Source organism: Puma concolor, chromosome C2, assembly GCF_028749965.1.
Source record: "Puma concolor isolate L17-30 chromosome C2, mPumCon1.1.hap2, whole genome shotgun sequence".
NCBI classification, from domain to species: domain Eukaryota; kingdom Metazoa; phylum Chordata; class Mammalia; order Carnivora; family Felidae; genus Puma; species Puma concolor.
The window spans coordinates 37,705,539-37,729,969 of NC_141675.1; the positions used below are offsets into that span (position 1 = coordinate 37,705,539).

Sequence of the window (24,431 nt, forward strand, 5' to 3'; positions counted from 1 at the left end):
AGAGCACGTCAATAATATCTGGGTCTTAAAATTACTGGTTAAAATGATTAACAACATGATTTTATTATCTAATTCATTTTTATGGTTAAAATGCAAAATAGGAAATAAAAAGTTTTCTTTTGTTCATGACTTATAGAAAATTTTAGTTTTCTTTGTCCTTACTTTCCAAATTTATCTTTATTTTTCAAGTTTTCCAGAATGGAGATGTACCATTTTTGTAACAAGAGAAATATCTTTTTAAATATAAAAATCAACAAATCAAGTACCAGGTTCTGCTTCAGACTATGATGAAGGAAGCACACTCCACCCCGTCTCTCCCACTGAATGCATGGAGCAGCTATTTGTGGACTCCACAACTGAACTGGTGGTAAGTTTCCCATTTTATTTCCTGATCTTCCCTGGCCTGGACTCAAGGCAATCCACAAAACCAGAAGTGAGTACCAGGGCGCAGTGGAAACTCCAAGAGAAGCTCTCATGTTTTGGCTAACAGAGAATGGGAGAAGTCCTCCATATTTCTTTTTTCCCCCACTTTGCCCACATACGTTTGTACCTAGGCTATCTTGTAGTAGTGGTTGCACCAGTAATCACAAGCACCTAAAATACCGAAGGAGGTAAAACTTCCTCTCCAATCAGAGGAGCTGTGGCCCAAGACCCTCATAGCTTTTTTTCTCTCTCTGTGCTTCCTGATGCGTAGCCCCAGCTGTGGGCATAGGAAGTGCCAGCAGAGTAGGGTAATGAAAGCTCTAGCGTTCTGGCAAGAGTAGCCACAAGGGGAGGCTCAGGGAACCAAAAAGTACCAGGAAAATCTCAGAGAGGGAGGGGCTTGGGAAAGCTGCTCCAGAAAGTTGTGAATGAATCCCGAGGCTCACCTCAAACCTGCACATGTGTGAATATAATCCTAAACAGCATAGCAAAGATGTTAAGAATAGAACTAAGGGAGAGACCACTACCCAGGTGCCAGACTGACTACTGGGTGGCAAATACACAGGACAGATACAAATAGTACCACCAAGATTTTGGAAATAACCAACAGTGAAACCAAAGTCCACAGAAGGGTAGCCTGAACCCAACTGCATTCATTGCCTGGTGAAAGAAAAATATCAACATTCATCATAAGATTTACACAAGACCCAGACTCTTATAACACAATATTCAAAATTCCATGATACAATCTGAAAATTATAAGGTATGTGAAGAACCAGAAAAATCTACCCTCACATGGGAAAAGGTAATAGATACTAACGCCAAGATGACAAATATCAGATCAAGACTTCAAAGCAGCGATTATAAAAATGTTCCAAGAAAGAAGGGCAAAGTATTTTGAAACAAATGCCAAGATAAAAAGTCTCAGCCAAGAAATGTTAAGACAAAAAAAATATTAGAACTGAAAAATACAATAATTAGGAGAATAGGGGAAAAGGAAAGATGCTGGTCAAAGGGTACAAACTTTCAGATATAAGATGAGTAAGTTCTAGAGCCCTAACATACAGCATGGTAACTATGGTTAATAATAATGTACTGTACACTTGAAATTGCTAAGACAACTGTTGTGAAGTGTTCTCAACATACACACACACATGCACAAATAGTGATTATGTGAGTTACTGGGTATGTTATTTAGCTTAATTGTGGTAATCATTTCACAATGTATATGTATACCAAAACATCATGTTGTACACCTTACATATATATACAACTTCTACTTGTCAATCATACCTCAATAAAGCTGGTAAAATCAATTTTAAAAAAGAAAAATATAATAATTAAAATAGGGGCGCCTGGGTGGCTCACTCAGTTGAGCATTCGATTCTTGATTTCAGCTCAGGTCATGATCCCAGGGTCTTGGGATTGAGCACCGCATTGGGCTCGGCATTGAGCATGAAGCCTGCTTAAGATTCTCTCTCTCTTTCTGTCCCTCTGCCCCTCAGCTACTCATGCTCTCTCTAAAAAACAAAAAACAAACAAAAATCCTGGATGGCCTCAATAGTAAAATAAAGATAATAGAAGAATGTCAGTAAACCAAGATAGATCCATAGAAATTATCTGACATAAATATAAGAAAGGAAAAATATTGGGGAAAAAATCAAATAAAGCCTCAGGGATCTATGAGACAAGAGCAAAAGGTCTAGTATTTATGTCATCAGACTCCCCAGAGAAGAAAAGAAAGAGTTCAGTGAGAAAAAAAAAAAAATTACTCCAGGGAAGTAACAGTGCTAAAAATTTCCTAAGTTCAGTGAAAGATTTAAAATCTAGGGGCGCCTGGGTGGCGCAGTCGGTTAAGCGTCCGACTTCAGCCAGGTCACGATCTTGCGGTCCGTGAGTTCGAGCCCCGCGTCAGGCTCTGGGCTGATGGCTCGGAGCCTGGAGCCTGTTTCCGATTCTGTGTCTCCCTCTCTCTCTGACCCTCCCCCGTTCATGCTCTGTCTCTCTCTGTCCCAAAAAAAATAAATAAACATTGAAAAAAAAAAAATTAAAAAAAAAAAAAAAAAGAAAAAAAAGATTTAAAATCTATATATTCAAGGGGTGCCTGGGTGGCTCAGTTGGTTGAGCGTCCAACTCTTCATTTCAACTCAGGTCATGATCCCTGGGTTGTGGGATCAATCCCTGTGGGATCAGGGTCCGTGCTGAGCATGGAGCCTGCTTAAGATTTTGTCTCTCTCTCTCTCTCTCACTCTCTCATTCTCTCTCTCTCTCTCCCCCCTGCCTGCATGGCCTCTCTCTCTACAATTGAAAGACAAAAGGTTAATGCAGAAGGACAATGAGAAGAGAGCAAACAGGCTCAGACCTAGGTTTTATCAAATGTTGTTAATGATAACAGTGTGTGGGTGGCACATGGCTAAAGAGAGCAGAAAGATGATACTTCACTCCCTACTCAGATTGCACCACATCTTTATTCAACCCCGGCAGAGATTCCATGGTAAATTAGAGGTACCTCCAAAGGTTGGGATGCCAAATGAGGCTGAACACACAAGATCGGTTCAAAGGCTTTATAAGGATCCCCAATCCCCTCCTCCAGCCCCATCACTGCCCCTACCTAACCAAGCAGATGGTAAAAGGTTTACTCTCCAGAGGGACTGATCCAGAAGAGTTCTTTCCCTGCAAATACCAGATATAGCTGAGTGGGGTAAGACTACTGAGTGGTACTGAAAATATGAACAAATAACCAACCAAAGATCGAACATGTAAGAAAAGGACAAAATAAAGAAAAAAAAAGGAATGCTGAGGAGACAGTGACTATGTGGGGAGCATGAGGGTGACAAGGTCTGATATGAAAAAAGAATCCACTGAGTTCTGAGACATATTTAACAAAATCTACTCCCTTTCTATCTAATATTTGCTTTTTTCTAGGCAAGGCTTTCATGACCATAGACAAATGGCTCAGCTGCAACAAACACTTCTTCATCCAAAAAAACTGAAAGTGGACATCACTGCCTCAAGTCTACAAACCTTCAGACTTGATGGTGGTACTCCACAGTCACTCCCCCCACTCCACCAGCCCAGACAGCTCACTATCCCCAAACATGTCACAACAGAGAAATCTCTTGTACTGAAGGAAGACCACACCGATTAGACAAAACTATAACCAAAGCTAACAAGATCTGTTTTGTGGATTACAAACAAAACAAAAAGATAGCAACCAGAAGTTTTCAAGACAGAAGGGTACACAGTAGTAGAGGCCATACTGTTTTCTTTGAAGTGGCCTTTCTATCCTGTTCTTCCCACCAAGATGTTATTGTTTTCCATGGTTTCTCACAATAGCATGATGTTCCAATGGGGAACATGATAAACTTTCTCCATTTTTAAAATTAGAAACATCAAATATTGACATGTGGATTTAGTTTGTAACACCAATATTCAAGAATCTATAGAAAGATTTGCTTTTAAAATACAAATTAGGGGCGCTTGGGTGGCTCAGTCAGTTGAGTGTCCAACTCTTGATTTCAGCTCAGGTCATGATCCCAGGGTCGTGAGATAGAGCGCTGAATCAGGCTCTGTGCTCAGTGGGGAGCCGGCTTAAGATTCTCTCTTTCTCTCTCCCCACTGCCTCCCCCTATGCCTGCCTCTCCCCAGCTTGTACTTTCTCTCTAAAATAAATAAATACATAAAGATAAATAAAAAGTACAAATTATTTTAAAAGCCTAAAAACGTATCTCTGCTGCTAAAAAATGAATGCCACAAGAAATAAAACTGGTCTTCTGGAGGCCTGGTATTAGCCTCCTAACATAAGGGTTCATGTTTGGGATTTCAATTTTATGTAAAAAACTAACACAGCCTATTTTGTTCTTGTCTCTAAAGGGTGATCTCTTCACTTTTTCTTTCTCTCTTTCTCTTTGAAGCTATTTATGCAGCAGCATCAATCGAATCCTATACTAAGAGGTTTTGGGTTTCTACTATTCAGTCTTACCATCATATTAGCAGAGGTGATTTTCATCTGAGACAATATACAAAAGTTCTGTGTCCAAACCAAAGTTTCATGAAGCAAACTTAATTCTTAATACTTTAATTAAATGCAATACAGTGATTTATTCTGTACCCATGAGGTAATAAACCAGGGGCTAAATAGCAATGTAGGCCAATTCTCAAAGAACTCCAGCTATCTGAAGTAAGTGACCAACCAATTGCTGATTGTTCCTTTCTAATTTGTTATGGACCAACAATTTTTTTTAATGTTTACTATTTATTTTGAGAGAGAGAGGGAGAGCATGCATGGGGGAGGGACAGAGAGAGAGGGAAAGGGAGAATCCCAAGCTGACAGCCTGGAGCCTGACCCTGGCCAATCCCATAAACTGCAAGATCATGACCTGACCCAAAATCAAGAGTCTGACACTCAAGTGACTGCGCCATCCAGGTGACCCATGGACCAACAATTTTTTTTTAATTTTTTTTATTTCTGAGAGACAGAGCACGAGAGGGGGAGGGGCAAAGAGAGAGGGAGACACACAATCCCAATCAGGCTCTAGGCTCATCGCTGTAAGCACAGAGTGTGAGATGGGGCTTGAACGCACGAAGGGTAAGATCATGACCTGAGCCAAAGTGGGATGCCTAACCGACTGAGCCACCCAGGTGCCCCTGGACCAACAATAAGACACAATTAAAAAATTTTCTAGGGGCACCTGCGTGGCTCAGTCAGTTGAGCCTCCAACTTTACCTCAAGTCATGATCTCACAGTCTGAGTTCAAGCCCTGCATCGGACTCTGTGCTGGCAGCTCAGAGCCTGGAGCCTGCTTCAGATTCTGTGTCTCCCTCTCTCTCTGCCCCTCCCCTGTTTGCAATGTCTCTCTCAAAAATAAATAAACATTAAAAAAAACCCAAAAAGACACAATTAAAACAATTTCCTAGGGGCTCCTGGGTGGCTCAATCGGTTAAGTGTCTGACTTCAGCTCAGGTCATGATCTCATGGTTTGTGAGTCTGAGCCTGGCATTGGGCTCTGCTGTCAGCGCAGAGCCCGCTTTGGATCCTCCATCCCCCTCTCTCTTTGCCCCCCCCCCCCGCTTGCATTCTTTCTCTTAAAAGTAAATAAAAAAATTAAAATAAAACAATTTTCTCGGAAAAAATTACATACAAAAGAAAATCCCAAGTGTTTCAGTATTAAGGTCAACAGACATAAAATTACTCTACCAAACTGGTACACAAGTTTCTAAATCTTAGTTTCTTTATCTCTACCCCAAATGCCCAGGAACTACACTTTGAGAAGCAGTGCTATAAACTCCTACTACAGTTGGAGAAGCATTGCTAAAAACTCCTCAATCTAAGTGCTTCATCCGTTAGGGCAGGGACTTTTTGTATGTTCATTAATTCACATGTCTTTCCAGACACATCACAGTAGAGAGTGTGAGCAAAACATTCTTTGCTCCTGCTATTCAGAGCAATCTTGATTCAACTTTGGGATTCCTACCTCATTTCTCAAAGGTAATCATTTGCCCCTAATAAAATAGCAACCGAAACTTTGTATTTTCTGACAATCTGTGTCTCCCTTTGGTTCCAAATACTTCAATTCCTTAAACAAACACATACAAACAACAACAAACAACAACAAAAACCCCACGACTGCCTAAAACAAAAGTACTGTGTGTCTAGAATTATGAGGGAGACTGTGTGAAAAGTATCATTGTGTTGTGATAAAGACTCATAAAAAGATAAGACGCATGCAGTCACTGAAGGACAGTGTTCTTTCAGGTTGGAGGAGGGTTGGTGTGTGTAGGTTTCTGCACAGGTAGCCAGAGAAGGGCCCAGCAAGTGGCTGGGCTCCCAGCTCTCTGTCCTGGTCCTGAAACCAGAATGAAATTCCCCCGTTTTCTCAAAGCAGTAACTTGGCTAGACCTACTCCTGGCAAGTGCTATGGTTGAAAAACACTGCTAAGGGGTTGGGAAGAAGAGAGGGAACTGAGCAAAAACAAGAGTCCAAGGGCTGATGGGAATGGTTAGGTAACTAATGGCTCCTAACACGGCAATCAAAAAAGATGTTGATATTGGAAAGAAGGGTAAAAACACCATATCCAATCAACATTATTTTTGGTGCACTTGTAGAAATTAACACTTCATTAAAATAAGAACGGAAGAACACCAATCTGTTGGTCGCTTTACTAATAACAACAAGGAGTTGGGAGGTTTCTCAAATCAGAAAAAGCTATTTTTATCAATGTTCAAAGATGGAAAAGATAGGGCCCCTGGATGGCTCAGTTGGTTAAGCGACCGACTTCGGCTCAGGTCATGATCTCACTGCTCCTGAGTTCGAGCCCCGCATGGGGCTCGGTGCTCACGGCTCAGAGCCTGGCGCCTGCTCTGGATTCTGTGTCTTCCTATCTCTCTGTCCCTCCCTAGTGTGTGCAATCTCTCTCTCTCTCAAATATTAAAACAAACAAAACAAAAAAAATCCAAAGATGGAAAAGATAAAAGTAATGACAGCAGCCTTCAAAACTTATCCAATACCTCCCATATCCATGAAAATCAGTCCCTCAGGTGAGCAACCAGCACTCTGAGAGCAGTTAATGAAGACAAATGAAGAATGGACAATAAATTCTGTTAAGATCTGAAAAATGTAAATGTAAATAAAGACGGGACTGGAGGTCTCCTAAGGAACTGGGAAAAACCTAGCAAGTCACAAAGCACCTTTTGGTTGGATACGCGCGGAGTGCCCTGCCCGGCCCTGCCCTACGAGTCTCCGCAGTCCCACGCAGGAAAGGCTGGAAAGGCGAATCCGCAGGTGATAGAAGCAAGCGAACGACCTGGTCACAAACCCGGCCCCTCCAGCCCTCAGCCAGAACAGGAAGGGCGCACAAGTGTTAGCCCTGTCCGGGGAGGAAATTCGGGTATCTGCCCGCTCCCTGTCCGCGGCTCGGGGCCAAGGGCCCGCCGGTGCTGCAGGTGGTTGCATGCAGCTTGATGAGGCGGCCCCACCCGCTCGCCTCCCGCTACTCGATCCCGCATGCTATGCGCGACCGTGACCCGTGGCCCCGACGCCCGCTCCCCCGTCACCTTCTGCGCGCTGGAGCCGCGGATCAGCGCCGCGTGGTCATAGACGTGGCAGCGGATCACCGAGCTGCCCACGTCCAGCCCCAGCACGAAGCCTGCGCGAGGCAGGCCTGGCGCGCTCTGCTCCGGGCGCCTCTGCTCTGAAACCGCACGCACCCCGACCATCCCGACCCCGCAAACCTCTCCGCAACAACCGCCTACCGAGCGGGCGCGTTTATAAAGGCCCGCACCTCAGGGGCCGAGCGCGCCCAGCCGGGCCACCGCCCCCGGCCCGCCCCTCCGCGAGATCCGGGAAGCGGCCCGCCCCTGCCGCAGCCCCGCCCCTGCCGCAGCCCCGCCCCTGCCGCGGCCCCGCCCCGACGCCGTGACATCACTGCCGCGCAGAGATCCTTTCGGCGCGGGTGCTGGGCGCTGGAGGCTCTGAGGGTTGCGCGGAGGTGAGCTAGTTTTGGGAGGTGGTCGTCGCGTTTCTTTTCACCAAAGTTACAATTTATGACAGTTTTTAAAAATAAAGTGACCTGAAAAGAAGTTAAAAATTCATTCTGAAGTATATATTGATAAGCAGAGCCTAGCTCTCCCGCAGACCACTCTCCCAAGAAAACCTGGTAAAATTTGTGCATGTAATACACATCGATAAATACTTATAAATGAAATAACACACGAGGAGTAAGACCTTCTCCAGCCCTCTGGTAAGGAAGAAGGGACAAAGCGTAGGGTGGCCACTTTTACCCCCCCGCTCCCCACCCCCCCCCCCCCCCCCCCCAGCAGTCTTTCAGACAGGACAGAAAGTCGCAGAAAGGCCTAGGGAAATTTTGAGATTCCTGTAGCTTCCTTTCACCAGCCTTCGCAGAAGGTGGTCCAGCTCCAAAGGTGCAGTCCTGATCTGTAGGGAGCAGGAAGGTGTTAATGCCTGCTTCAGCAGCCTCTCCACTACCACCAGCACTCCAAAAAAACCAGTGCCTGAAAATATTCATTATCTTCTTTTTGTAAAATTATGAAAGTAATATGGATACATGCTTTTTTGAAAATGTTTAACGGTACAATTAAAAAGTAAAGGATCTTCATTTTGAACCAAATTGTCCTTTTGACCAAACTGTCACATTAACCAACTTGCTTTCAGCCAATTTTACCAAACTGGGCTCTTTGGCCGTATTACTTGAAGCTTACAACATACACCTATGAGAGTATATTCTTTTGTCTCTGTACCTTGTTTCTTTCCAGTAGTACTCATTTATTCCAAATGGCCTCAGGATTACTTTCACCAGTGATGAAATTAAGAATTTTGATGAGTCATGTATGTGTTAATCCTTAGTATTGTAACTTGAAATGAATAACTAATGGGTTGTGTACTGATCAGAGTTTCCCAGAGAAACAGACCCAGAAGATTAGAAAGAGAGGAAGAGAAGGAGATTGAGATTTTAAGAAATTGCCTCACATGTTTTTATGTGTGCAAAGTTCCAGAAATCTGTAGGGCAGGCTGAAAGGCTAGAAATTTAGGTAAGAGTTGATGTTACAATCTTGAGTCCGAATTCTACAGACTACAGAATCATATATTCTGGTTCCTCTTCAGATTGCATAACTCTTTCGCCTTTTATAAATTCAAATCAGTTATCCTATTATCAAAGGATGAGAGAATGTGAAAACGAGGACTTCAGCAACCACGTAGTCTAGTGTTTCTTAATCTGTTTCCACTCTTGAACTTTGAGACCCTGATGGATGCTATCTTCTGAGAATATGCTTATAATACACAAAATTTGGCATGTAATTTCAGGTGTTGGGTATGGGATAAACTAAACATGAAGTTCTCAGGTTAAAAATCCAGAGCTGATTTCCCTAACCTGGACAGACAATTGCCTAGGAGAGGGCTGAGTAGCAAAGGGACACTGTGTTTCTTCCATGTTCATTGTTCTCTGCTGGCATCTCTTACCCTGCTCTGCTCTCGGGGCAAGGAGCCTGTGGGCTATAGGGCACAAGGTTCACAAACTCTGAAGGTCCCTTTGATAGTGGGCCAGTCCACTGTTCTTGAATCAGAGGCCACTGCTACTCTGAGCTCCACCACCTGGCGGCCCTGGTCTTTATCTGGCTCCTCACATTCTGGGCTTGGCCTCAGAAGTGGCCCTGCTCTCCCTGGCTCTTTCGCACCACTGTCACTCCTTACACTTTCTCCTCTTACACCAGAGACCAGGATTACCACTCATTGTATCGTCTCGTACACTCCCAAGAACTTGGATTCACTTCCTCAAGACTAGATCAGAAAGTACACAAGGACCACCACACCCTAAAGGGAAATGAATGGTGCTTCAAGGCTGAACCCAGAAACCTCAATGCCTTCCTGCCTCCACGGAAACTAGTCACAGTCACCTGCTAGGCTGACCAACTGCCCCAGTGTGCCCTGGACTGGGGAATTTCTTTAAATTTTTTTTTTTTCAATGTTTATTTATTTTTGGGACAGAGAGAGACAGAGCATGAACGGGGGAAGGGCAGAGAGAGAGGGAGACACAGAATGTGAAACAGGCTCCAGGCTCTGAGCCATCAGCCCAGAGCCCGATGCGGGGCTCGAACTCCCGGACCGCGAGATCGTGACCTGGCTGAAGTCGGACGCTTAACCGACTGCGCCACCCAGGCGCCCCTGGGGAATTTCTTAAAACAGGATTTGAAATGCTAAAACCGGGACAGTCCTCCTCACTACTCAGAGGCTCTTGGGGTCCACCGGTGATTTTCTTTGGGACACTGGCTACCTCATGTGTAGATGTCAGCCACTGCTTTCTAGACATCTTGAGGACAGAGATGGGGGCTTAGTCTTCTTTTTTCCTCCAAGACACACAAAGTAACTGCTCGATGACTGAATGAATAAACAAATAAATTAGTATGTTCAAGTCCCTGTCCGACTCATCCGTGTGACAAGACAGAGAAGTGATACCTTCATAGTCCTGCATGAATCTGGGCATGTTATCATATGGCCGCCAATGCAGACTTTCTAATGTGTAAGGAAGGTGTGGAGTTGTGCCGGCTGCCCTAAGTCCTGTATTTGGAACTGAGCCCTGGATACCCACATAAATATCAAGTCAGCTCCTTTTTCTTAACCTTTATTTTATGCACCCAGTCTGATTTGGAGTGGACTCCTGCCTCAGTTTCCCGATCTGTATTCACTCCTGTGTCTGGAGTCCTAGCCTGAACACCACTTCGAGACAGAGGTAAATGTACCATGAAGTGCATGAAGCTGACGCTTCATGCCCCCTACTTGAAGGGGCCCCTGCCAAGGTCCTGAGAAGAAACCTAGCCAACTTTTCAGAGTTCCATGCTGTATTTAGCATTTGCAAAAGTGAATTATTTTGGTATTTTTTTCTCTTCAAGCAGGCCCCCAAATTTTACAAGCTTCAGATCCCACAAAACCATAATCTTCCAACGCTTGTGAGTCCTCAGAAATTCCCTGTTTCTCAGTGTCTGCACTCACTCTTCCGGACCCCAGGTGGTGGTGCAGAATACTGCCACGCACCCACTCCGACTCACTGTTCTGAACTCCTTGCATACTGACGGCGGAAATCGAGTCTGTCCTCTGTACACAAATCTGAGACATCATGGTGGTAAGCACTGGCTTCCCTTCTTGGGGCCAAATTAATCCACCCCTGCCCACACCTCACCAGTGTTCCGCCAAGGTGCTTTGCCTGCCTTGCTGTTGAGCCCACTCACACCCTGAAGCAGTCAAACTGGAAGGAATAAGAACCAAGAACTTCAAATTCTCAGGCCTGATGCCCATCAGGATCTGAAAATAAAAGAGGACTTTGGGCCCCACCAAAATCAAGGGGAGAAGTGGAAATTGAAAGGAAGAATAACTATACTAAAAAAAAAAAAAAACAAAAAAAAAACAAAAAAAAAAAAAACCCAGACTAGAGGAAGTTACTTCAGAACCCAAATAAATAAACAAAAGTCCATAGTCACATGCATCCTAGCAAACAAAGCATAAAGGAAAATGTGAATTTTATATCTGTCAGAAAGAGAAGTCACATGAGTAATTGCTGTGCCGATTACTGCACTTACACATGTGTGTTCAGTCCTGTGTGTTATCTCAACTTAATTCTCTCCAGAACCCAGTAAGGGTCAGTGTGAACTTGCATGGTTAGTCCATGATGAACCCAGGATTCTCCGCCTGTACTGTGATTCTTCAGTGCACCTGAAACATCAACTGTTCCAGAGGTCAGCAATGAGAACTACTCCTCCACCTGATCGGTATGTCTGTACAAACCCCACAGCATCATTGCCACGATGTGTGGAAGCCTTCTTCCAGCCTTCAGAGAGGGAAGTGAATAGGTACATGGTCTGTCCAAACCTTGAGGGGACCCTGCAGAAATAGTGGCCTCTTTTCACGGCTGAGCTGCTGACAGTCTCAGAAAGGGTTACCATCTAATCTAAAGGAAACCATAGTCACACCTGCCATACCTGCCCAGGTATCTGCCCATCTCCACACTCTTAAGAGGCATCCTGTGTCAGAAACATGAGAAGGCTCATTCCTCCTTCTCTTAAATTCTCCCCACCTGAAGTGTATTAAGTGACAGGAAATCTTTTCATTCACTCACTTATCTGTGTATGTTGTGGGAAGGGAAAGAGCTTTATAATGCACAGGTTTGGGAACATGCCTTTTATGTTTATGATCATCCAGTGTCTGGAAAGTTCTAAAGAGAGGGCATTGCTTAAGAGGAGTATTCTACCTCCCCTTCTGATTTCAATCATCCTGTTTCGCTCATGGTCAGAAGCCTTTTATTCAACTATGGACATTATCAAATCTCCAATGAATGAGTTCTGTGAATTAAGATGAAAACCACATTAGAAAATAGCTAAAAACTTTTTGTTTAATTCATAGATACAAATAAAACTTTGTTTTTTGAGGAAAAATTTAGAAGTTCTGTATAAGGCAATTAAAAATCCAAAGTAAAGAGTGGTCCTGCATAAGAAAATGTGGGAAATTGCTGCTAAGCTTTCAATAATAAAGATTTCTATCTCTGCTTTTTGGCTAAGAAGCCAAAATAAAAAAAGGAAATTTCTTTTCACATATTGCTCAGCTACTATTGTCACTATTTTCTTCCCTAACACCATAAGATTCTCATTTTTTAAAGCCAGGTTTATTGAGATATACAGTTCCATGAATTTTGATGTATACATCTGTGTAACCACCACCACCACTGAGATAGAAAATATTTCCATCACCTGTGAAAACTCCCTTTGCACACAGCACTCTGAATCATTTACCATGAGCATAAGGTGATATATCATCTGCAAACATAGCTCAGAATTCTTGAATTTAGCAGATTGATCTCAGTCATTTTAGATTCAGCCCATTACAAGAAGTTACAGTTTCCAGACTGACTTTAAATGAGCCCATCCTATGACGCATGGGCAAGATGTGTTGACCTAGGGGTTTTCACCAAATGACATACTTGTGTAAAGCTAAGCATAGTAAGTTACAATTCTGGGTTCATTTGTATGACTTGAGTAAATCCAAACTATTTGATATGATTGTTAGCAATGAGTACAATTTAGTAGGCATGTTTACATTTTATGTTGTCAAAGAAGGAAAAACCCTGCTTTGCAATGTAGTTACTACAACCTAGGCTAAGTGAGATAAATCAGACAGAGAAAGACAAATACCATATGATTTCACTTTTATGTGGAATCTAAGTAACAAAACAAATAAGCAAACAAAAAACGGAATCAGACCTATAACTACAGAGAACACACTGGTGTTTACCTGAGGGGAGGCAATTGCGGTGGAGGGAGCAAAATGGTGAAGAGAAATGGAAGATACAGGCTTCCAGTGTATGGAATGAATAAGTCATGGGAATAAAAGGTACAATGAATATAGTCCTTGATAATGTAATAGCGTTGTATGACGACAGATGGTATTTATACTTGTGGTGAGCTTAGCGTAACATATGGAGTTGCTGATTCATTAAACTGTACACCTGAAACTAGTGCAATATCATGTATCAGTCATACTCAAAAGAAAGAAACAAAGAAACGAAGAAAGAAGGAAGGAAGGAAGGGAGGGAGGAATTGGAAGTGTATCATGCTTTAGTATTGTAAAACAGATGAAACTTAGAATAAAATCTAATTCGGAACACACTGGAAAGAAAGAAATAAGGAACCAATAATAATAAACTAGACTTTAACGGAAAAAAAGTACAGTCAAGTCTCATTATTTACAGCAGTTATGTTCTGTAAAGACATCACCAAAACTGAGTTAGCAAACACTGAACTATTTCTCCTGGAGGCAATACAGGATGGGCACCTCCATCAATGACTCAATACACAACCTTGTTTTATGTGTGTTTCTTTTTAAAGATATTTATTATATATTGTTGATTTATTAACATTGAACTCACAACCAAAGTACTATAATTTATGCCTGAATGAAGCTTATCTAACACATGCATTCTCTCTGTAGGACACATCACAACCTTCTTATGCTTAGGGACACTATGCAGCATTTCACTACACACTTAGGAGCCCTTCTAACCGCAAAATCACCAATAAAAAGCACAGATGTGAAAAGAGTGGCACTAAATATTACAAAGAACATCTGTTTACAGTATAAGAGCTGAAACAAGAAAGCAGAATGTTGCTTTGATGAGTGTGCACATCTGTCTCTGTCCCTGTCTCTCTCTCTTTTAAATCTGTTGTATATAGATTTAATAATGTGCTTATCGGTCTATTTGCTCAGCATTGCTTTTCATACCTCATTCAATTTCCATCTTTCTAGGTCGATTTCTTTTTCTTAGATTATATTTGAAGAAGTAGTTCTTTCAGTGAGGATCTTTGAGTAGTAAACTTCCTTTATTTCTGAATATCTGAAAATAGTATTTCCTTACTTGCAAAAGACAGTTCACCTTGGTAAAGAATTCTAGTTAGTTGGACAGTTATTCTCTTTTTTAAAAAATTTTAAATATCTTTTAAGTTTACTTATTTATTTTTGAGAGAGAGAGAGAGAGAGTGAGCAGGGGAGGAGCAGAGAGAGAGGGAGAGAGAGAATCCCAAGCAGGCTCCACACTGTCAGCATGGAGCTCAAAGTGGGGCTTGAACTCACAAACCATGCGGTCATGCCTGAGCTGAAACCAAGAGTCAGACACTTAACGGACTGAGCCATCCAGGCACTGCTGAATGGTTATTTTCTTTCTGCACTTTGAAAATATTGTTGCACTGGCTTCTAGCATTGTCATTTCAAGTAAGTTTGCTGCTGGTCTGATTCTTTGTCTTTTGTGTGTACTCTGTCTTTTCTCTCTGGTATCTTTAAAGTTTTCTATTCAGATTTAATGTTCTGATCTTCCTAGAGGTGGACTTATTTTTTATTTATTCTTTCTCTTTTTTTCTGTTGTGCTCATTTGTTTTGTTTCTTAAATTCCACAGGTAAGTGAAATTATATCGTATTTGTCTTTCTCTGACTAACTTATTTCACTTAGCAGAATACTCTCTAGCTCCATCCATGTTGTTGCAAATGGCAAGACCTCATTCTTTTTTATGGCTGAATAATATTCCACTGTGTATCTACCACATCTTCTTTACCCATTCATCAATTGATGGGCACTGCTTCCATATCTTGGCTATTGTAAATAATGCTGCTATAAATAGATAGGGTTCACATATCCCTTTGAATTAGTGTTTTTGTGTTCTTTGGGTGAAAACGTAGTAGTTTGATTGCTGGATGGTAGGATAGTTGTGTTTTTAACTTTTTGAGGAACCTCCATACTCTTTTCCACCGTGGCTGCACCAGTTTGCATTCCTACCAACAGTGCAGGAAGGTCCCTTTTCTCCACATCCTCACCACTGCTTGTTGTTCCTTGTGTTGTCAAGGAACATCCTGTTGTGACCTGTCAGTCGGAGGACATAGGTCTTCAGTTCTGGAAAATGGTTTGCTTTGTGCACATTGCCTCTTCCCATTCTCTGTATTGTCTTCTTAGGGAGCTCTCATCAGATATTTGATTTGAAAAAACTTATTCTGACACAATTTTAGATGTACAAAAAAGTTGCAGGGTATCACAAAGAACTCCCATATGCCTTCTACCCAGATTTACCAAACGTGAATATTTTGCCACATTTCGTCTATCTTTTTCTATTTAACCATGTGCCCTTTTTTTTGAAGCATTTGAAAGTAAGTTGTAGGCACAACGCCCATTTACTCCTAATACCTGAATCAGAGTTTTCTAAAAACAAATATATTCTCTTACATAATCATCATACACAATACTATTAGCTAATCTAGAGAGCTTATTCAGATTTCACCAATTGCCACAATAATGCCCCTTACAGAAAAAGAAAATCCCAGATCATGTGTTGTAATCAGTTGTCTTGTTTTTGTTTTGTTTTGTTTTGTTTTTAAGTCTTTTATTTGGGACCATTGCTCAATCTTTCTTTGTCTTTTGTGACATTGACATTTTTGAAGAGTATAGGCCAGTTATTTTGTAGAATGTCTTTCATTTTGAGTTCATCTGATGTTTCCTCATGATTAGGTTCAGGTTAGGTACCTGGGTCAGAGTAGCACCCACATGATGTTGGGCTATTCTCAGCAGGGTTGGGACTAGAGTAAGCCAGAGGGTAGGTACTTAATATGCAGAATTTACAGAGATGTTCATTCTCAAGTACAGAATCAGCCCTAAGTGCCTAGCTTGCCTCACCCTAGTCCCAGGCCCGTTTCTCAATACATGGTATTAGGAGATATGTGTTATTATTGGTTCATTGTGATATCTGTTGGACACTATGTTAAATAAAGTACATTCAGCCAGCTTACTTCATTGTGCAGTTACTATAACTTTTTTTTTTTTTTGTAATTAAGAAATGTCTTGGGGCGCCAGGGTGACGCAGTCAGTTGAGCATCTGATTTCTGCTCAGGTCATGATCTCGTGGTTCTTGGGTTTGAGCCCCACATTGGCCTCGCTGCTGTCAGTGTGGGGACCTGCTTTGGACCCTTTATCTCCCTCTCTCTCTGCCCTTCCCCTATTCATGCTCTCTCTCAAAAATAAATCAACTTAAAAAAAAAAAAGAAATGTGTTATAAGGAGATACTTCGAGATTATATAAATATCCTATCACTTTTCAAATTTTTGCCCAGTAATTTTAGCATCCGTTGGTGACTCTTGCCCTAAGCAATTATTAAGGTGGAGGCCCTTGGGTTGCTCAGTCGACTGAGCATCCAACCTTGGCACGTGGGTCATGATCTCACGGTTTGTGGGTTCAAGCCCCACATCAGGCTCACTGCTGTCAGCCTGTCAGTGCAGAGCCTGCTTCGGATCTTCTCTCCCCCGCATCTATTTTCCCCTCTCCAGTTTGTGCTCTCTCTCTCTCAAAAAAAAAGAAAAAACAGTTTTTAAAAAATTACTAAGGTGGTTGCCAATTTTTTTTTTCATTCCCTCATTCTTTCTACATTTATTAGTTGCCTTTCTATGGTCAGGGCAATTTTCCCTTCTTCCCATTTGTTTGTATATTTTAAACATATTTCTTGAAAGTCTGTTTCAGACTGCTGTCTTATCTATTCGTCTTGGAGCACAAATACTCCCAGTAGCTACGTATGTTCCCCCACATTTCCAGTGGTACAGTTTCTTCTGGGGAGCTGTTCTCTCTTAAATTGTGAGATAATACATGGAGAGTTTCTCTGCAATGGAAATTCTTTATGTTGTGGGTTATGAAAGCACTCTTATAAAGCACTTTCAAGTTTGCCTCAGCCAGGGCCTAAAAGAGAGATTGAGAGGAAGAGGGGGAGGGGTAGAGAGAGACAGACAGACAGAATTCCAACCAGGCTCCACACTGCCAGCACAGAACCCATTACAGGGCTCAAACTCATGAGCCAATGAGACCATGACCTGAGCCAAAGCCAGGAGTTGGACAATCAACCAACTGAGCCACCCAGGCAGCCCTCAGATGAGTTTCTATGTTAATTTACCTGGTTGGAGCTCCCACCAAATGCGAGTATTGTGAATTCAGACTCAGCACTTGCTGGTGGGTGGCATAGGGTCAAGCAGTCAAGCAACAGTGCTCAAAAGCCCTAGAGCTCAAAGTCAGCTAGCTCATTCCTAGAGTTCAAAGTCAGCTTGCCACACCTCCATGTATTCAGCTACTGTGGAGAAAAACCCAAATGGATTTAGCACAGCAGGCAGCATGACTTCTTGTGTACATTGGGTCTTCTTGCCCCTGAGGCCCGGGTGGATACTATGCACACAGTGAGTCCGTGTCATAGCTGAGAAGCACCGAACTTAAGAACAACCCCCATCTTTTGAAGGGGCTGCTGGCAAATGTCCCCAACCTTTGCCCCTGAGGACAACGTTATCATTATTAGCCTTATCAGGAAATAAACCTGCCCTCAGATCCAGAGGGAGATACCATCTCTAATCCCCACATCTGTTAGGTATATAAACATCCTTGAAGAGTGTAGGATAAAAGTTGTCACAAGACATATAGAAATGCCATGGAGAATCTCCCAACACAAAGTCACTTTTCCCACCTGAGCAGGAACTCACTGCTCTAACCTTAAGAACACTGAGAATTGCTTTTCTTGGTTTCAAGCATGACAGTATATAAAATATTTTTTGGTTGCTGTTGCTAACTAAGTATTAATCAGAATGTCTATTGATTTGACTGGGAGTGGAAACAGACAAGCTTCTGTATGACTCAGTGCTTCCTCCTTGCCAAATGCCAGTTTTTAAGTGTCTATTTCCTTTCTTAAGCTGTTCGGAGTATAGATCCCAACCAAACCTGCCACTATTTGCCAATGTCCATGCAGTACTACCAATGTCAGACCCCTGTCTCAAGTGTTTGCCCTGAGTGTAATCATAACAGAAAATATAATAGAAAACAATTGGACAGACCCAGACTAAAAGATATTCTGCATAACCAGCCTGGAACCTTCAAAATATCAATGTTGTGAGAGATAGGAAAAGAAAAAAAAGCTGAGAATTTCATTTATATTAAGGTAAATTAAAGGGAGGTGACAACCAAATTCAATGTGCAGTCCTAATTGGATCTTAGATTGGGGGGTGGGGAGTGGTTTTAATATCCTGGAAATTTGCATATGACCTGTATATTAGCTATAGAATTCTATTCACGTTAAAATTCCTCATTGTGATAATTTGTGTTTTTGTATGAGAATGTCCTTGCTCCTAGGAAATATATGCTTAAGAATTTTGAGGTAAAGGATCAGAAAGGGAGAAAGATAAAGAATAAATGGGGCAAAAATGTCAATGACTGGTGAACCTGGGTGATGGGTATGTAGATGTCCATTATACAATCTTTGCAACTTTCCTATAGGTTTGAAATTTTTTATTTATCATTTTTTTAAGTTTATTTATTTATTTTGAAGGAGAGAGAGAGAGAGAGAGAGAGAAAACACGAAGAGGGGAGGGGCACAGAAAATGGAAGACAGAGGATCCAAAGTGGGCTCTGTGCTGACAGCAGAGAGTCTGATGTGGGTTTTTTTTTTTTTTTAATTTTTTTTTACGTTTATTTATTTTTGAGACAGAGAGCATGAACAGGGGAGGGTCAGAGAGGGAGGGAGACACAGAATCTGAAACAGGCTCCAGGCTCTGAGCCATCAGCACAGAGCTCGATGCGGGGCTCGAGCTCATGGACTGCAAGATCATGACCTGAGCCGAAGTCGGTGGCCCAACCGACTGAGCCACCCAGGCGCCCCCTGATGTGGGGTTTGAACCCACGAACTATGAGATCATGACCTGAACTGAAGTCAGACACTTAACCTATTGAGGTACCCAGGCTCCCCTGTTTGAAAGTTTTTAATATTTTATTTATTTTTGAGGGAGAGAAAGAGAGAGAGAGAGAATGCAAGCAGGGGAGGGGCAGAGAGAAAGGGAGACACAGAATCCGAATCAGGCTCCAGGCTCCAAGCTGTCAGCACAGAGCCTGAGGCGGAGCTTGAACCCATGAACCGTGAGATCATGACCTAGCCGAAATTGGATGCTCAACCTACTGAGCCACCCAGGCGCCCCTCTGTTTGAAAGTTTCTAAAATGAGGAGTTGGGGGGGAAATGCTCAACACATTTGTACCTTCATTTATGAAGCTCTTTCTGATAGATTTGAACACTCTTTGCTGTATTTCACAGGGCCCTATAGATACTTCTATCAAAGCATACAGCCAGTTAATCTTCTGCACCCACTCCTGTAACGCCCCCGATTTAGAATCTGAGAGACCACCAAGGAGCCGATACCGATGCAAACGCACAAGGGTTTATTTGCAAGCTAGAGCTTGGGCCCAAGTATACCCGACACAGCGGAGCAGGGACTTGGACCCCTAGGTTAAGAGGCGTAGCAGTTTTATAGGGGCTAGTGGCCAATGAGATTGTAACACACACAGAAAGTTGCATAGTCATGTCAGTCCACACGCAGGTGGCCAATTGAATTACAATTTACCCTATAGTAACTGTTTGAACTAGCCTATCACTCTGGTCAGAATTGGCGCACAAGTTTGGGGGGCAAAAGGCGGGGTTTGCATTCTTTGGCGGTTAGGGGTTCCACATTCCTATATGAGCCGGTTTCCAGTAAGGGTGTGCTCAGCGGCTTGACTAGGGTGGGGGAGTGTCTTAAGCAATAAGTAGGTCATGTGGGGGTTATACATGAGATGGTTGGTGTAGCACAAAATGGAGTTAGTCTTGCTCTGCTTGTCCAGGGGTAGGGGATTTTTGTTAAATACCTTGGGTCCCACACTCCTTTCCCTGGATAGAGACCCTCCTGAAGGCAGGGACTCAGTTTCTTTCATCTTTGTAGTACCACCACCAACTATATAGCCGAGGTGAAATAAATGCTTGTCGAATAGACCAAAGAAGGAAGCAACAATCTCGGAGTTTAGCTAAGCCCTTTTGGAAACCTTTCCCATTTTCAGACCTTGCCAGTGAGCTCCTGGCATTGACTTCCTACCACGAGATGCTCCTGTGATTGACATTTTTATAACACGACAGTTTGTTCATCAAACAACCTAAGTATGTCACCGTGAACTTCCTCACCCAGATTGAGTACCAAAATGTTTAATGAAACAAGGGTTCACTCTGATTCCTGAGATCAAAATCTTCAGTATGAGAGGAATGTGTTTATTCTGGTCCTGTTTCTTATCTGTAAGGCAGTTCTCCCGATAAATTTTCCCTAAAGCCAAGGACCCTTTTTAAAAAAAAGAGATTTTCGGGGCACCAGGGTGGCGCAGTTGGTTAAGCGTCCGACTTCAGCCAGGTCACGATCTCACGGTCCGTGAGTTCAAGCCCCGCGTCAGGCTCTGGGCTGATGGCTCAGAGCCTGGAGCCTGCTTCCGATTCTGTGTCTCCCTCTCTCTCTGCCCCTCCCCCGTTCATGCTCTGTCTCTCTCTGTCCCAAAAATAAATAAACGTTGAAAAAAAAAAAAAAGAGATTTTAGTGTAAAGCCTGGTCACACTGACTTTGTTAGACTAAATAAATTTTATCTTTGTTCATGTGTTTTCTGTCCACTTATTTAGCACTTGAAAAAAAAGTTTAGTGGGACGCGTTGGCCTGTTTTTCCATTTAGAGAAATTATAGTTACTAACTGGGTTGAATTCAAATAGTACTTATGAAGGGGTGCTTGGGTGGCTGTTGGCTAGCCGTCTGACTCTTGATTTCAGCTCAGGTCAAGATCTCACAGTTCTTGAGATTGCGCCCCACATTTGGGCTCTGCAGTGACAACGCAGAGCCTGCTTGGGATCCTCTCTCTCCCTCTCTCTGCCCCTCCTCCGCTCGCATACAGTCTTTCTCTCTCTCACAAATAAATAAAGTTAAAAAATAAACCCCCCAAAACCAAATAATACTTAATAAGAATTAGTTTTTGTTTGTCCCATGACTCTTGGATGTTTACATTTTGGTATATATACCTTTCTTCATATGTATATATGTATTCCGATATACACATGAAAGGTAAAATCCCTCAGTTGGTCATGTTGGCTATGATTTTCCTGGTCATGTTACAGTTTGCCTAATGTAGGCCAAAAAAACTGCCTAGAACTACAAAGGCCAAGACCTCTTCTTATTTTTAATAGTATTAAAATTTAGTTTTTCTTACTATAGCTTGATGAACTTTTGCCCACAATTAAAATATTATTTTGGAGGGTTAATGAGACTCATCATTTTTCCATTCTATTTAACGTCTCTGGTTACAAGAACAGGGTTTTTGCCACCTTTTCTGATAATAGGATTTTGAGACTTGAATTTCAGTTTAACCTAATGCCTCTTAATCAGGATATTCAATTCTTTTCTGAAAACTGGAATAGAGTCATCTGGAAAGTTGATCCTTTCACGTAAACAATGCACACATTTTGTTTAACCATGTTTTTAAAAATGTCACCTGTTGGAATAAACAAACCTTAATCTATTAAATTAAAATTACAATATTGAAAATAAGAGGAAATTATTTGGAAAAAGAAGGCTGCTTTCTGGAATTAAAATAGACTTCATACAAAAAAAGACACACAACCCAATTTCAGAACAGGCAAAGGACTTGGGGCACCTGGGTGGCTCAGTTGGTTGAGTGAATCTTGATTTTGGCTCAGGTCATGGTCAAGCCCCAAGTTGGGCTTGTGAGATTGAGCCCCTAGTTGGGCTTGTGCTTGGCATGAAACCTGCTTAAGATTTTCTCTCTCCCTCTCCCCCTCCCCTACTCTCTCTCTCTTAAAAAAAAAAAAAAAAGTAAACAAAAAGAATAGGCAAAGGACTTGACGAATAGACATCTCTCAAAAGGAGATATATTATAAATGGCCATAAGGTTGCCATAAAACGCCATAAAGTTATATTATAAAAGGCCATAGGTTAAAAGTTGCTCAACGTCATTAAGTCATTAGGGAAATGCAAATCAAATGAAATGGTGGTCATAATTCTTGTTTAATGTTTGTTTATTTTTGAGAGAAAGAGAGAGACAGAGCATGAGCAGGGAGGGGCACAGAGAGAGGGAGACACAGAATCCAAAGCAGGCTCCAGGCTCTGAACTGTCAACAGAGCCCGACACGAGTCTCGAACCCACAAACCATGAGATCATGACCTGAGCCGAAGTTGGACCTTAACCAACTGAACTACCCAGGTGCCCTGGTCATAATTTTTTTTTTAAATGGAAAATAACAACTGTTGGTGAAGATGTAAAGAAATTGGAAACTTCATCCATTGCATCTTACATTTGTAAGATGGGACAGCCATTGTGGAAAACAGTTTGGTGATTCTTCAGGAGACTAAATATCAGCCAGCAATTTCTCTCCTAGGTAAATGTTCTAAAGAAGTGAAAACAAGTGTGGGAATAAAAACTTGTGCCTGAATGTTTATGACAGCACTATTAGTAACAGCCAAAAGGTGGAAACAATGCAAATGCCCATCAAATGGATGAATGAATAAACAAAATGTGGCACATCCTGACAAGGGAATAATAGTCAGCCATGACAAGGACTGAAGTGATACATGCTGTGGCATGAATGAAACTTAAGCACTATGCCAAGTGACAGAAGTCTGATCCAAAAAGCTGCTGTAACACAACATTTCACAAGTGCTGTCTTGAGCCAGTTTTGAAGTCATGGTTAAAATTTTCATTTCCCCTGCCCCTTTGTGGGTAGTTTGCTAAGAACATTCCACCCTAACTGCTTCCTTTTTGGGCTCTGACACTCCTGGGTTTTGACACACATTTCCAGCTGCTAGAGGCCCCTAGGTAACTAACACCCAGGGGTGGCTTCTTCTTGCTTGGACCCACAGAATTATTCAAAATACTTGGTTCTCAGGAAGCTCACAAAACCTCTCTAATCCCACCCTGCTTGTCACTCATAAACTGCCTCCAACAAGTTGGACTTCCAGCTTATTGTTACCTTGTTCCAAGGTGCATCTCCCTGTATGGCCCTGTGAGGCTTCCTTCTTTCATTTGGAGCTATCAATAACAAACACGTCTCTCCAGTTTGTGTGTTCTGTCATCCAAGGAATCTATAATTATACCTAATATCATGTAATATAAAACAACTAACATATTATGTTATTCTACTTATATGAAATACCCAGAATAAGAAAATCCATAGGGGTGCCTGGGTGGCTCAGTCGGTTAAGCGTCTGACTCTTTAATTACGGCTCAGGTCACTTGAGACCGAGACGTGGGATTCTCTATCTCCCTCTGTCTATGCTTCTCCCATCTCATGCTCTCTCTCTCTCTCAAATAAATAAACATGAAAAGAAAAGAAAAGAAAAGAAGAAAAGAAAAGAAAAGACATAGAAACAAAAATCAGACTTGTGGTTGCCAAGGGCTAGGAGGAAGCAGAATGGGAAGTGACAAGTGGAGTTTCCATTTGGGGCGATGAGAAAGTTCTCCAACTAGCTAGTGGTTATGGTCACGCAACATCATGAACGTGCTTAGTACCACTGTGTTGTACACAGTAAAGCTGCTAAGACGGTAAATTTTTCTATGTGTATTTTACCACAGTAAACAACAACAACAAAGCTACAAGGCAAAAAATAAGATAAGACAAGGTCTAAAAATAAAGACTGCACGTATGTGTTTTAAAGTATCCTGGTTTCCTATGAGTACAAGATGACAAAGTCTTGTCAACTTCTCTAAGCGTTGGTAACCTATTTTTTTCTAAAAATAGACTGACTTTGATTGTATTAAATGCGTTTATAAAAAAAAAAATACTCTACATACTAACAGAATGGCTAACATTAAAGACAACCAGGACAAATTATCCTACTTTGGTGGTAGAACATAAGACAGTACAACCACTTTGAAAAAAGGCTAATGGTTTCTACATGACACTAAATATATGCATATCCTATGATCCACAAATTCCAACTCTAGGTATTTACCCAAGATAAATGAAAAACAAATGTCCCCCAACAGACTTATATAAGAACGTCCAGAGCAGCATTATTCATAAGAGCCCCAAACTGGAAACAGCTCAGCTGTTCATCAGCTGGGGAATAAATCACACGCTATGTCCTTCGCACAATGGACTG

General features: G+C 42.1%; 1 protein-coding gene across 5 annotated transcripts in view; it reads right to left on the minus strand.

Annotated features, from left to right (window-relative positions):
• Positions 1 to 7,795, minus strand: part of GK5 (glycerol kinase 5) — an 80,345-nt gene extending 72,550 nt beyond the window's left edge. Inside the window, exon 1 of one of the 5 annotated variants that reach the window (XM_086674434.1) lies at positions 7,675 to 7,795. Coding sequence is in view for 2 of the 5 variants with exons in the window: in XM_086674433.1 (XP_086530559.1) it covers positions 7,477 to 7,638 (162 nt within the window). In the remaining 3 variants the exon portion in view is untranslated. Of the gene's footprint in view, positions 1 to 7,476 lie in introns of all 5 variants that reach the window. The other 4 variants (XM_086674436.1, XM_086674433.1, XM_086674432.1 and 1 more) reach the window with 4 other exon arrangements.
• Positions 7,796 to 24,431: the final 16,636 nt, after the last annotated feature.